The 15,375-nt window shown below is 35.9% G+C and overlaps 1 protein-coding gene across 2 annotated transcripts in view; it reads right to left on the bottom strand.

Moving 5' to 3' along the window:
- Positions 1 to 15,375, bottom strand: part of RBPJL (recombination signal binding protein for immunoglobulin kappa J region like) — a 39,438-nt gene that overhangs the window by 9,806 nt on the left and 14,257 nt on the right. For both annotated transcript variants that reach the window (XM_039351320.1, XM_039351321.1), the window contains 3 exons: positions 11,428 to 11,553; positions 7,013 to 7,083; positions 3,045 to 3,160 (listed from right to left, as the gene is read on the bottom strand). In XM_039351320.1, the coding sequence (XP_039207254.1) occupies positions 3,045 to 3,160; positions 7,013 to 7,083; positions 11,428 to 11,553 (313 nt within the window). The remainder of the gene's footprint in view (positions 1 to 3,044; positions 3,161 to 7,012; positions 7,084 to 11,427; positions 11,554 to 15,375) is intronic.

Genomic DNA, 15,375 nt, shown 5'->3' with positions numbered 1-15,375 from the left:
GCTCACTGGAGAATTCTATACATTGGGAAATTTTAAGTTATACTATCATCAATCTTTTAAAAAATCATTTCTATTTCAGGAAGACTTAGTAGGGATTCTTTAAATAACCTATCATCACAACAACCAACCAATCACAATAACTTATTACTACTAGTAGTCTGGCATTATTTTGTGCAACTTAAGATAGTGTACATAATGTTCCCACCTCCTGTTTTCTCCCTAGCAACAACACTGAGAGATCAATTGGACTTAGAGAAAGTGGTGACTGACCCATGCTATCAAGCCAACTGTCCTGCCTAAGAGAGGACAATAACTTCTGGTCTTCCATTTTCTAGTCCAGCAGCACTTTAGCCCTTCTAATTCCTGGAGCCAATGTCCAGAGTAAACAAAGTGATACATCTAACTGAATATACTATTCCAAAAGATTGATATGGGAGCTTTGAATCACAAAAGAGGCAAAACAAAGCATTATAAAGAATAAAGTGGTGTATTTAAATGGTTAACGTAATCATGACCACAATGTTGTCAATAAGAATAAAAAGCAGAATAAGACTTGAGCAAGAATCTGTTAGATTACAAAAATTCAGCTGTGATGGAAGTCCAGATGATGCCACCTCCTTGCCAAATATTGTGAAGAGGTGTACAATGGGGAGGACTGTTCAATCAAGAAATATAAAGGCACACATTCGAAAGACATCACTCCATCTCCAATGTCATGCAGCCAGCTTTGAGAGGGTCTTTTATCAATATGAGACACCACTAGCTAAAATTTATTATCAATGAGAATGAAATGGAAGTAGTTCTCACTAAATTTTATAATAGACCTCATTCAAAGTCTTTGTGGTTAATATAAAGAGAGAGGTGGTTAGGGATGTTATTACAAGTGAAATGCAAAATATCTGTCTCATGCATGGTTTATTGACTTAGCAGTTAGGGAAATCCAAATGGAAAGGTGTATTCATATGTATTCGCTTTTCTGACTGCAAAGAGCCTCCTAGGTTTACTGTTCCCAGTCATCTTGGCGCTCTCTCTGTTCTGATAGGCTTTGCTTTTACAATGAGTTAAACAATACAAGCACAAAGGTTGCTATTGTAGCTCTACTGGCCCTCTTCTGGCCTCTGCATTCTTTCAGGGCTGTGATAATGCTGTGGACATATTTGTTCTATTAAAAATATGCCAAGTGATCACTCTCATCTTGATCTTTGGGGACACTCTCATGTTTTCTTTCCCTCTTTATCTTTCAATAAAGAAAGGCACTTTTACTTGGCAACAATCAGTATCAGACTTGACAGGATAATCTCTGGCAAACCTCCCACTGCCATGAACATCAAAGGCAAAGAGATATGAGCTTCTTTGAAGCCCCTAATGTCTGTCACGTGCAGGAAAATAGTACTGCAAAAGAGTAAACAGGCTAACTTGTACATTTGAAGCACCTAATAAGATGGAGGTAAACCAAGGGTTTTATGAAGGATTCTGATGAACTGGCTGATGTTTGAATGGCTTTGATGTATATGCAGGTAGACCTCACTTACTGAACTGCCTCATGCAGCAATCCTTTGAAGTTACATTGATGCTAAAAAATAACTGCAACCAAAATGCACTTTTATGACCCTCACAACATCACCTCAACTTCATGTTTGTCATTACAGTCTTGTCCTATGCCTGACCCATTTTTGTTCTCCTCCCACCCCAAGAGAGCAGAGAGATTGCCCAAACAAGTGATCTCTTCCTGAGTTGCTTTGCTCTGCAGCCAGCTTCAGCTACTGTTTGAAATTGACAGGACCCTAATCAGTTTCATACTAAAGGGTTTTTTTTTGCCTCCTAAGCAGCTCATTTAGCAAACAGCTAGGGCATTCTTTTCCATATGTACTCCCCATTGTAAGTCTGCTTACTCTCTTGTAATCCCTTCCTCTCCAAAGAATGAAAATACATCCATAAAGCATAAACCCTTTCTTGCTAATTATCCCACCACCAGGATGAGCATGCCAAAGGACAGGGGAGTGGGAAAAACAGAAAGCTGAAGTAAGACTATAAGCACAGTCTCGATCATGTGATTTTTCCACTTGCCAACTGCATCACTTAGTAGTTGCCGGTTCAATTGTGGTCACTAAACAAGAACCACATATAATATTTAACAATTTAGCTCACTAAGGGACTCAAATTTAGTTATTTCTGGGTAAAATCAGAACTTCCCTGTTCTTCAGGTATTTTTAGCTTGCTGACTAGTATGTTCTCTCCAGAGTGGCAACATTATTGCCCCAAATGTGAAAATCAAGAGAGTGTATTGTATGACCACAAGGAAAGAGACCTTTTTTTTTTTTTGCAAAAGTGCCCTGTTTCTGCAATAACCTCTGTTTGGAAATGACGAGCTATATACTTCGTATTGACACTAGTTATAAATCAGTTTCTGAGATATACTTAGGTAATTGATTTAATAAATTGCTCACATCAGAATATTTAATAATCTTTTCAGCTGTCTGACTGTTGAAAGTTATTATTTTATCATAATATATTATTGACTTAAAAATTATATTTCTGTACATAATAAAGACTGTTTAAATAAAAACCCCTAAGAGAATAAATAACAAAAGCTCAAATTAGGCATGGCCATAAATAGTCTTGCATTTACTGCATACATTAATAAAATCCTTTGAAACAAATGTGGAGAAGGACAATTTTGCATGCTTTCTTGCTGTCCTGAACAAAATCTTTGTCCTGAACTGCTCTTTGTATTAATAAAAATATTCATTATTGGCACTTAAAGGGAGAATTTTTTCATAATGTAAAAGGATTTTCATGAGAACCATAATAAGGAGGGAAAGGTTAGCTCCCTTTCTGCACTTGTTGAAATGCCAAAAATAATCAGCTTTCCCAAAGGCAGCATTTTTTTTAAGTGTGCATTACACTCTGAGATGCATTTAACACGTCTGATCTTCAGAGATTTTTGGCAGCTGCTGCTTACTCCCAGGTTAGCAGGTAACCCTCCCCCCTTATCTATGGTTTAATCATTGCTACTATGACTACATCTGTTTGAGCCAGCTTACCTTGGAATCCAATTGTTCTTCAAAGTTTAGCTTCTGCATTTCTACATGGCTACTGCCCATGCTATCAAGTCCTATATACCCACATATCTGGGAACTGGCCCCTGTTACATCTTTGCCTAGGCAAAAGAAGGGAGACAATGTCACACCAACATACTATGTGTCTAGAAAAAAGAAGGAATGAAAGTCAAAAAACCCTGTGTATCTTTTTTTTATATATGCTGTAATATCTGCTAGCTATTTATGTTACAGAATTACATTTACAGAGACATCACTCTGCCAACAAAAGTGAGTATAGTCCAGGCCATGGTTTTCCCAGTTGCAATGTATGGCTGTGAAAGTTGGACCATAAGAAAGGCTGAGTGCCAAAGAATTGAGGCCTTTGAACTATGGTGCTGGATAAGACTCCTGCGAGTCCCTTGGACTGCAAGGCGTTCAAACCGGTCAGTCCTAGAAGAGATCAACCCCGACTGCTCTTTAGAAGGCCAGATCCTAAAGTTCAAACTCAAATACTTTGGCCACCAAATGAGAAGGAAGGACTCACTGGAGAAGGGCCTAATGCTGGGAAAGATTGAGGGCAATAGAAGAAGGGGACGACAGAGAATGAGATGGCTGGATGGAGTCACTGAAGCAGTAGGTGTGAACTTAAATGGACTCCAGAAGATGGTAGAGGACAGGAAGACCTGGAGGAATGTTGTCCATGGGGTCGTGATGGGTCGGACACGACTTCGCAATTAACAACAAATTACATTTCTACTCCATTTGTCTTTCAATATGGAACAAAACCTGCACCAAATACAAAACAGCCCTATTTAGCTTTAGTAGCTTGTATGACTGTGGAGATTCTCAGTCATCCAGGTCATAGTTGTCTGAAAGGTGTGGGTTTTTTTTTTCTTCAAAAGGCAACTGAACTCTTTGTTTTTTTGAGAAGGAGGAAGAAGAAAATATTTCTCATCCAAGAAGCTTCACCAGTTCAGATGGTGGTGGTTGGGGGATGGAAGGATAGGTACAGAGAGTTGAGACTGGATAGTGGAAGATGAAAGGATAGGTTCTGATTGGATGGTGGGGAATGGAAGGATTGTATTTCTTTGCAGTCATCTGGTTGTTAGCATTCTCTGAGAGCTGTTGAGGCCATTTGGGGTTTTATCTTTGCCCTCTGGGTTACCTGAATCAGGGTGCAATTGGCTGTGGAATCTTGAAATTGCTGTAAACTGGAGATAGGTGGTGTCTTATTCCTGCCTTTTTGTTGAGGGAGGGGTGTTCAGTTCTAACATAGAAGGATTCATTTACCTCTCTTTCAAACCAATGGTCCTCTCTATCCAAAATATGGACTGTAGTAGGCTGCTTCTAAGGATGAACAATTGTTTCTGATTTGCCACATATTTGTTAATTTTATTCAATTAAGCCATATCTTAGTTGCATACCGTATGTAGATTTCCAAGAGAGCATACAATATAAAATGAATACAAATACAATACAGCTATATGCACAATTTCTTTCAAACACATTTTTATCTGATTTCTGAATCAGAATTTAAAGGTATTTTCTAAAAAAAAAAAACCCTACAAAAATTATATCCATGAACATATGGTGTTATATTCCAATACACACATTATTTTTAGTAAAATATCTACTATTATGTATGCAATTATTTTTTAATATATTAAGGGTATATTGTATATTCTTTTAAAAATATTCTTTACTAAATTTCTGCAAAAGACAAAATATAAAAAAGAAGAAAAAGGATTAAGAAGGAAAAATAGTGAAGGGGATGGTGCAAAGGAACAAGGAAAGAAAAAAAGAAATGGAAAAAGAATAACTTCCAACTTTCTTTGATACAAATATAAAATATATTAACCTTTTGATCTAAAATTCAATGTTATACAGTATTTCTATCATGATAAACAAGTCTAATTGTCAAATCCCAAAATTAATATTTTATTTTGCTTTCTAGCAAAAAGTCTAAAAGTAGTTTCACCTAGAAACAAAACTAGACAAAATCTTTCTCTATTTTATATTTTTATGCCTTATAGTTTTTCTTGTTTTTATTTTGTTTTATTTCTTGTTTTTGCTTTATTAGAGAAATGCATTGCAGAATTCAAAATACTATGGAAAATTGGCTTCTGTGAATTCATTTATTAAGTCAGTTTGTACTTAAACATGAATCAAAAGAAGCATTATTCCATCCATCATGTAAGCCCATCCCTGGGAATTAACCATGCATGTTAACAGCATGAGCTTTGCATGTTTATGCAAGTCATACTGATATGTCTTCCCCCATCAAGTAGATTTGCAAGATCCTTTTCCTTATAAAAGAATTAAGTGCTTTTTCTTGAATTGCAATTAGCTTCTGCTGATGAAAGAGGATAAGAAATAGCATTGCTGGTAAAGATTTTAAAACTCTCCAAGTACAGGCTCCTCAGGTTTTCCACATGAGCTAAACTTAAAGGAACAACTGGATGCCTACCAACAGGGCATAAAAACCATGTAACTCTGCTCCATAGCAAACTGTGTCTGAATGGGCTATTCTGTATATGAGCATGTAGTTGTTATTCACTCATCCCTTCCACATGCTTGTTGATATGCTCAGAGAATTCTTAAAGTAATTTACTTGTTTTTCTAGATACTGTGTCATCTCTGCCCAATTCAAATGAGGGTGTGGAATCTTCTATTTCTCAGCATGGCCTGGCAATGCAATCAGTTTCCTAAAGCTGAGTTTGGCATATATCTGGGAAATAACCTTCTTTTGCCCTCTTCATGTGCCAGCAGATCATGAGTCTAAATTTCCTGTGGTCTGGATACAATTCCTGTAATGACATGCCAAGCTACAACCCAATTGCTACAAGCTTTGTAGCATTTTTTTTTCAGGCTACTAGTTAGGCTGAAAAAGGAATGCTTAATACCCAGTGCAATTAACAGATGACAACTGAACTAGGAAACTGAAGTAACCTTTTTCCTAAGGGAAAACACATCTCTTCTTTTTTCCCCTTGGAGCTCTTTGGCTAAGATTGTTCAGCGAAGGTGGAACAGCCTTAAATTAAGCAAAAGAGTGACTATGACTCCATGGCTGTACATGAAAAACAGAGGTGTATGGTGCAAGACTATATTGATGACTGAATGGGAAACACAGTGCAAGTAATGATGATGATAGACATTAAATACTTCAAATCCATCACCTACTGTAGCTCTAAGAACTCTTTAAGTTTGGCATTGTTTGCAATGAGCTTTTATCCAGCTGGTAAGAGTTTTATATGAAGGCAAAGATACGCAAAATCAAGTAGCAGGTGAATGCTCAGCCTTTTGTGTGGCACAGTGACAACTAATGGGAAATGAGCATCAACTGGCTGCTGAAGGCTACCATTGTCACATTTTGCAATAACTCGGCTCCTATCTACCCTCTATTACAAAAACAAGAAATAAAAGTATCGTGTATGAAAATAAAAAATACAGGGAGAAAAGCTCCTTAAATATATTAATCTGTGATCGTATTTCCTTTTTAGTTGTTTGTTACCTCTTTTGAATAGTGTGTAAATATGGTTTACTCTATGTGCCTATTAATGGCTGATTTGTCTGAATGTCAAGAATCAGACGTGATTAAATAGAAGAAAAATAAAAGGATGCTCACAGTTTCCTAGTTGAAACTATGGCTGAGTTTGTCCATGTGTTATGAGTTTTCATTATTTCTTCTTACTGCTAATTGATGTTCATGGATGTACTCTTCTAGTCTTAGATCTGCAGAAGACTAGAGTACATATATTTTTTTCTATTGGAACAGTAATATACATTCAATTCTATTAGGATATTACAGATAAACTTGGCATTCAGGATTATCAATCTCATCTAGGTGCACGCAGTAATTTTTATGGTGGTTACCTGGATTTTGCAGTCCAGTTATAGTTTCCACAAACAGTTTTGAAACTTCTTTCATTCTAATTCTTGGGAAATAAAGGCTGAACTAAAATGGATTATACCTTTAATTTCTTCCTTCTTTTGTTTCCAGCCTGGTCCACTGAGATACACACATGGAGGTGGGCAGAAGAATCTGATAAGAAAAGAAAAAAAATTCTGTGTAATAAATAGTTAAACTAGGAAAGTTTCTTTCAATTTTTATTTTTCTGGAGAAATAGATTTCAAAATATTTATTATTTTATAAATGACATGAAGAAAGTTCGTAAGAGAGCAGTGCACAGGAAATCACATCATAGTTTAATGTTTAAATTCAAAGTTATCATGTAGCAAAGAGATTAACATTTGTCTTCCTGATAATTTTATGTGGGGCTCTAAAGGTGCCCTTGATTTAACTAAAATATCTTCCCGGCTTGAAAAATTATTAGTAAGAATTGGAAAGTTCAGTCTGTTGAAAGAAGTCACCTTATTAAGCTTCGGCTCATATTTTCAATTGTTTTAGAAAACAGATTTACTCTTACTATTAGTGTTTTTCACTTTATGAATTAAAACAGATAAAGATCTCATTATTTATAATAATAATAATAAAGTTGGAAGGGACCTTGGAGGTCATCTAGTCCAACCCCCTGCTCAGGCAGGAAACCCTATACCATTTCAGACAAATGGCTGTCCAGTCTCTTCTTAAAAACTTCCAGTGTTGGAGCATTCACCACTTCTGGAGGCAGGTTGTTCCACTGGTTAATTGTTCTAATGGTCAGGAGGTTTCTCCTTAGTTCTAGATTGCTTCTCTCCTTGATTAGTTTCCATCCGTTGCTTCTTGTCCTGCCTTCAGGCGCCTTGGAAAATAGCTTGACTCCCTCTTCTTTGTGGCAGCCCCTGAGATATTGGAATACTGCTATCATGTCCCCCCTCATCCTTCTCTTCATTAAACTAGACATACCCAGTTCCAGCAGCCTTTCCTTATATATACTGTAACATTTATGTAACATAATTATATATCCTTGAGATTGATTCTTGTAGATTATCCATAATTTCTGTATTCTTAACTTTTATGATTACCTCATATAGTTTATTGTTCGAAGAATAAAGTATGATAACTGTACAACTGTATCCACGACAGACTTACCTATGTTTAGCAGTTACATGTTTTACTCAAACTAATTTTGGGGATTTGCACAACATATAAAGTAGTGAATTTAAAATAGAGCTAAATTCACTCAAAACACCAGATTAATAGCTGGCTAGTTCAGTGTTATGTTTAATAGTAGTAATCACTTTCAGAAATGAATTAAAGTGCAAAATGTCTAGATTTTTTTTTTCATTTTTGATTCTAAGTTTTCTCCATGACCCTAATAGAATAACAGACTTGGAAGGGACTTTCGAGGTCTTCTAGTCCAACTCCCGGCTCAGGCAGAAAACCCTATACCATTTTAGACAAATGGTTGTCCAATCTCTTCTTAGAAACCTCCAGTGTTGCAGCAACTTCTGGAGGCAAGTCATTCCACTGATTAACAGTTCTAACTGTCAGGAAATTTCTCCTTAGTTCTAAGTTGTTCTCTCCTTTATTAATTTCCATCCATTGTCCTTCCTTTAGATGCTTTGGAGAATAGGTTGATCCCCAGATTTTCTCTGCCTTCTATTGTAATCCTGCTACAGCTGCTGGGGTGGAAAAAGGACTAGGCTGAGAATTATTGGCTGAATTCACAAAGCACTAAGACAAAAATACATAGTGCAATATACAAACCCTGCCAATGATTTGTCCTAAGTTACCTACTAAACTATATAACTCAGTGTAGATTTGTTCAAGGCCTAACCCTAACCCCATGTCAGACAGGTTTTCAGATTAACCCTACATATATCCTGGAGATCTGCAAAAACATAGAAACAACACAAGATGAATAAATGCAAATTATTTTTAAGATGTTTGGATTGGACAGATTGCAATTACAATTGTAAATAAAAATAATTATAATGGATAGATCTGGCTCCTTCTTTAACCACAAATTATGTTCAGAAATTCTTTTGTTTCTTTGTGCACAATTACTTTTTATTATGTAAAAATTGTTTTCCTTTTCTTATGTTTACAGTTTCAAACATCTGTACAAAGCAGACATGTTGATGGACTTCTCAGCATGGCTCTATGGAAGATGCTGATACTTATATGGGATAAAACTTTTATTTTATATCTAAGTAGAAATAAATCTTAGTCCTGTGATTTTTTTCTAGCCTGGAATATGGAATCCTCAGCTGATTAAGAACAGAAATTACATTCCCAGACAAAACCTTAAACTCGCACAAATCACAGATTTCAAGTTTTGAAAGCATGTTTTCTTGAGTGGTATTTGACTTTTCAAATTCATGTGAATAGCTGAGATTCATACCACATTGGTACTGCATAAAACAGTAACAACAATGATAATGATAATAAAAAACCTTAATGAGTAGTTTCATATTCCAGTGCAACAGTAGTATCTTTGAGGTTACTAATTACAGAGTACTATAGAGCCCATACTATTTCACACTATTCCATACTACCAGTATTTCGAGCTTTGCTTGACAGAGGAAAATGTTAATTTCTTCTCTGGGAAAAAGGTGAAACAAATCAATTTTCTGTGCTGGGCAACTTTCAAATCATGCCAATTTGTTGAAATAGATGTCAGCATGAAATTATTTAAGGATCTGGCTTGCTTGCAAAGGGAGAAATGTGAAAGATTGATTCAAACACTGCTGCCTGTGGGCTGCCACAATCTATATTTCTTTCTGAAACATCCTGGAGCTTTTGCAGAGAAAAGAGGTGAATAGTTGAATCTCAAGCTATCTCTGCCAAGGAGGCTATCCTCTTCCATGTTTGATGACCCAAGAGATAGGACATCCTGGCCAGGTCAATAACGATAAACTTTTTAAACTGTGTGAGAGAAAAGTCACTGTCAATGTATTCAGATTATCGTCACCTCTGACCCAAACTGTCTCCCAAAACAAGGGAAATCACAGTTTATATGTAGAAAATTGGCAAGCCTCCCACTAGAAAATTAGGGTGATCCAGAACCTCTGGATTATTCATTCATATCATGATAAATGCATTTGCAAGAGTGGGAACAGGCACCTCTCCAGGTTTGGACTAGCTATCAGCAGCTCCCTAATGAATTATTTAGGAATGAGTAGCAGTTGCAAAAAGTTTTGTCTCCCTTATTAGGAAATTAAAAAGCAATCTAGAAGGATCTATGATAACACAGAAGATTTTGAGAAAGGTTTCCATTTTCTAGTGATGGGACATTTGCCAGCTAGATGAGGAGAACATGCATGTGAGTGTACAAATTCAAAATGAGATACTGCTTTCTATCTGGCCATCAATGCATAGCCCTAACTGGAAATAAAAATCACCCCTCTGTCTGGAAGCTTTTTTCTTTCCTCAGTTCAATGGACGCTTGCCAGTTGAATGGGAAACATGGCTCTCTTGCTGTTACTTTTAGAAAGATCAGCAAGTGCCACTCTAAAAAAGAAAGTGCCAAATTCTCATAGATGAATAGAAGCATTGATAACTGTCAATGAGATCTGATATTCCTCAAGGCCAAAGTATGTAAGACTCTGAATTGGGTCAGCATCACATAACCAAATAGTGTCAGACAAGAACATAAAGGGGAGAATACAATATTTCTCTGTTATGGCACCTTGGTTAGTGGCAAACTCCTTGTTTCCCCTTATTCCCTTATAGGTTTCCTAGATAGGATAGTGACAGGAAAATTAATTAGTGTGTGAGAAAGGGTATACTAAGTTACAAATTAGAATAGGCAAATTCTGCCCCTCAGAAACTTTTATTAGATGTTTTGGAAGAATAATATAAACAGCGACAGATGGAAGAAAAAGAAAAAAAAGAATAAAATACAAATAAAAATGTCTAAACTGTAGTATAGATAATAGGTTTCTGATATATAATTAATTGTTTATGAATTATAGAACATATTGAATTGCTTTAAAAGATTAAACATTGCTGTTAAGCTTTAAACTGAGAAGACATATCATGGACCATGGTCAACACAGTGCAGTAAAAATAACTGACTGAAATGATAAGCTATACTGAATCAATATTGAGAATCTATTCTAATTAGAATATCCTATGATATTAAAATATTGACTTGATATACAGAAAAACCCGAATTATGAATGAGGTACACATCCATGTACTAAGATATAGTCCAGGAATGTTCCAGTTAGAATTGCCCCCGGGCCCAAATTGTAAACAATGATTCTGAGCATCTATCACTATTTATGAAGCTGACTGACCTTTTGGAAATAGAATTTTAGCATCTTCCAGAGGACCACTATATGGGCAAACCAGACATTTATAGAAAACAATGGACTATCAAAAGATCCAAAAGATTCTGTGCACTCATATGCAAAGAAGTTCAATTATGCTATCTAAACTACTGCAGAAATTTCCAGTGATATTTACTTTTAACAGGAAATTCAAATTGTTTCCTACCTTTTTTCATTCCCATATGATTTCTGAGCAACTTTTGCATGAAGTATCAGCACTGTCTGATCAAATGGGAGCTGAAGATATCTATGCACAGCATCTTGGAGAGGGTCCATTTGCTCTGGATTGGACCTATATGGAAGATATTCAACAGTACATATTTCGTATTTAGGAAGAATAAAGAACAGTACTAAGAAAATGAAATATAAAAAAGAACTAGAAAAAAGTCACTAGTAAACATAGTTATAATTTTTCTCTAATCAAACAAGTTAATTTTGCCATTTCTGTTAGTTCTGTTCTCTTTATGAAGTAATTCACTGATGTGGGTATTTCAGAGTCTTTCCAATTGGGGTCATATAATACAGGTAGTCCTCAACTTAGAACCAGGGGCAGCATGGTGGCTTAATGGTTAAGATGCTGGGCTTGTTGGATGGGAAGACAGCAACCCAGGTTTGAGACTTGAGTGCCACGTGACAGGATGAGCTCCTGTCCTTGCCCCAGCTCCTGCCAATCTAGCAGCTTGAAAGCATGCAAATGCAAGTAGATAAATAGGCAGCACTTTGGTGGGAAAGTAACAGTGCTCCATGATGTCATGCTGGCCACATGACTATGCAAATGTCTTCAGATAGTGATGGCTCAATGACCTTGAAACAAAGATGAGTACTACCCCCTTTAGTTGGCAACAACTAGTGGAGTAAAATCCACAGGGACTCCCAACTTACAACCATTCATTTAGAAATGAAAATTCTGATCCCACTTGTGGTTATAAGTTGAAGACTACCTGTAGTCTTTCAGCATGAATCATATATAAACATAATTTTTCATGTTTTTTTTCCAGTTGGCTGTCCATTAATCCCAACGAGAAAAGTTCTGGTTTCAGTTGAATGTTAATCTTTAAACTTTATATCATTATATGTATTTGAACCCTAAAGTGTCTGGGTTTTTTTTATAGGTTTACAGACATGATAAAATATCACTTTATGTTGTCCACATTTACAACATAAATTTGAAGTACATTTACACATTCTAGACAATTTTTCTAAAGTCAATAGGGAGGAAGTATTACATTACATACTTAAAGGTATGCACACTTACTCAGAACTCAGGTGAATCAATCTGGGGATAAATGCAAGCATCCACATTAACATAAGTAGATGAACAAATAAAAGTAATTTCATTATTAGTATCCATTATCACCTGCCCAACCAAGAAAAAATGTGGAGTATTCTTTCAAAGATCAAATTGCTTTCAGAGAGGCACAAAATAGTAATTGAGAACTTCAATTATCTAACATCTGTTGGGAAGCAAATAATAGTCTTATTGGTTATGCTTCTAACACATTTGAATAAATCCTCTCATTTTTCTCTTCTTTTTAGTCTGTACCATCATTATTAATGTTTGCAATAATAAACGAGTAAAACAATTCCTGTCTGGACATTAGTTAGTATGCATAAAAATCTAGGAAGATGTAAATAAATTTTCAATTATACCAAATCAAAATTTGATGAACATATTTAATCATTGATATTTCCAATTGATCAGTCTTCAATACCATTTGCTTCTGCACAAGCACAAACACAGAAAATTAAGGCAAATTAAAGGATGAACAATTCTTATGTGCCAAGAACATTTTATGCAATTAAACATATCAGGACAGAAAGCAATGGAATGTGATTAGAGTTGCTGCTCAGGCAACTCAAGACCATTCAAGATGAGGTACAAGGATAATGTGTTCCAAGAAGCTTGTTTATATTTTTAGCATCATGTGTATTTTGCAAATTTGAGTTTCAATCTCTTCATGTTTCTATGCATGATTTTTCCTGTTTATTCTTAGTCCAATAACTGAAAATTAAAGACAACCAAATATATCACACCAATAAAACTGAATTGCTAGGAACTTTAAAGATAGCACAATGGAGCTTTAACTATGGTCATTGTAAGAGCTTATCATAATGGAGAGTTGAATTATGTAGATTAGGAGAAAGTAATCTCGGAGTCAGTTTTGACAATACAAAAAGTGTATTCTCTATAGAAGAAACCTTACCATTTACACAATATTTAGAACTGTAGGCTTTATCACACATCATGCATTTATCAGATGACAAATTGCTGAGATCACCCCCCTACACCTATTTCAGCTATTTTTTTTTCTATCAGCATTTCCCATCTCTACCAACACGATGTTTCCTGAGTTTTTTCATGCCCTTCCTTTCACCCATCTCTATTGTTGATATCAATTTCTCTCCAGGCTTCCAGCAAGGGACTACAGAGGAGAGCAGAGTTCCACAATTTTATATGGGAAAGAAGACATGACTATATCACCACTATTTCAGTAGTAGGAGTATAGTAGAAGAAAATAGAGCATATTCATGCAATTCTGAAATTGTGTCAGCAGGAACTGTATCTTCCCGATATAGCATTATTTTCAGAATGTGGCTCAACCATTCTTACTCATTTCAGCTTCCTGAAAACAATTCGGGATGTCACTATGATTTATTTTTTTTATTTATTCAATTTCTACAGCTTACCATCTTACTTACAACTGGGCAGCTTACAATTCAATTTGTTGCTTATGTGCTAGTTTCCCTAGCCTTCCTCTTCTCCCCTCCAAGAGACACATTTGTCCAACACTTAGTCAGTTTCAATTGGTATCACTGCACTTTTACAGGGCAAATCATTTTCTTCCTAGGGTTCAGAGAAATTACTGGTCCATAGTCATCCAGCAGGCTTCCATGCCATAAGGAAAACTACAATCCAGATTTCCATGCTCCTAGTCCAACATCTTAACTATTAGACTGAATTAGCTTTCTATTGTTAGTAGATAAGGTAAGGGAATCTTGAAAGGCTATCAGTTCTGCATATCAACTTATAACTAGCATAATTATGATAGAGTTAATCCTAGTTTCCTTCCTTTCTCCCTGGACCAAGGAATCTTTTCTGAAATGCTCCTGCTTCCTCCTATGTTTTCAGGGTCCACTAAACATTCCATTATACAGCTTCCTGATGCTATTAAAATTCACCTGAGTATAACCACTTGATTGAATCACAGAATTGTGGCATTGGAAGAGATCACAAGAATCATTTGGTCATTGTACAATGTGGTGGGAAACCAGTTAATATGAGACGCAGTATCCAGCCTCTTCTAAAAACCTTCAGAAAGGATGGACCCCCTAACCTTCATCTATTCCTTTGTTGTACGCATCTTATGTCAGAAAGTTTTTCCTTAGATTTAAACAAATTTGAGATAGCAACAACTGTTTCTGGACGAAGTTTCTGCGGCCAGAGAAATTAATTCTCAACCTTCTTTTTTGTAGCTTCCTTCTGTATACCTGAAAAGGACTAATGTCTCCATCAGCATCATGGAGGTATATAAGACTTAGGATTCCATCTTCATGGGTTAGGTAGAAATACTAAACTCAGGCTGAGAATGATGGAAAGGATATGATTTGCAAACATTAAGAGTTGGTGAATTTTTGCTTATGCCAGATGGAGAAAAAAAAAATCTCCCCAGCATCAACGGAAATATGAGTCAGAGATCTAATTTCTCTAGCAATGATGCTACTGGGGATCTGGATTTTTACATTAACATTCTTTTAAAGATTTTTATTGCGACAACAGGGTGATTAAAAGCAGTATACTGAATGCAATTCATATTGCACAATTTCCCATTTTTGATAGAGATTCCTTATCTCTGACTGCCTTTTAATCAGACTATGGTGTGACACTCACAATTAGCCCAATTACAGAAGTCTTAGAGAACAGGGCTTTATGGTCCCTCCAGCTGTCTCATTGTATAACGCACAACACGAAGTAAGTCTTATTATCCACATTTTAATAAATTTCTTACTTTTGCACATTTTAAAATAAAATACTGGTGTATAGAACTGTCTATAAGGAAAATCTATGAATGGTTGCCCTACTATATGTCTGTGAAGATTCTCATTCATCCAGATC

The sequence above is a fragment of the Crotalus tigris genome, unplaced genomic scaffold (genome assembly GCF_016545835.1).
Source record: "Crotalus tigris isolate CLP2741 ecotype Arizona unplaced genomic scaffold, ASM1654583v1 scf7180000018371.15429387391:27106975, whole genome shotgun sequence".
NCBI lineage: Eukaryota > Metazoa > Chordata > Lepidosauria > Squamata > Viperidae > Crotalus > Crotalus tigris.
Note: the sequence above shows the minus strand (reverse complement) of the source record. Positions and strands in the feature narration are given on the sequence as shown.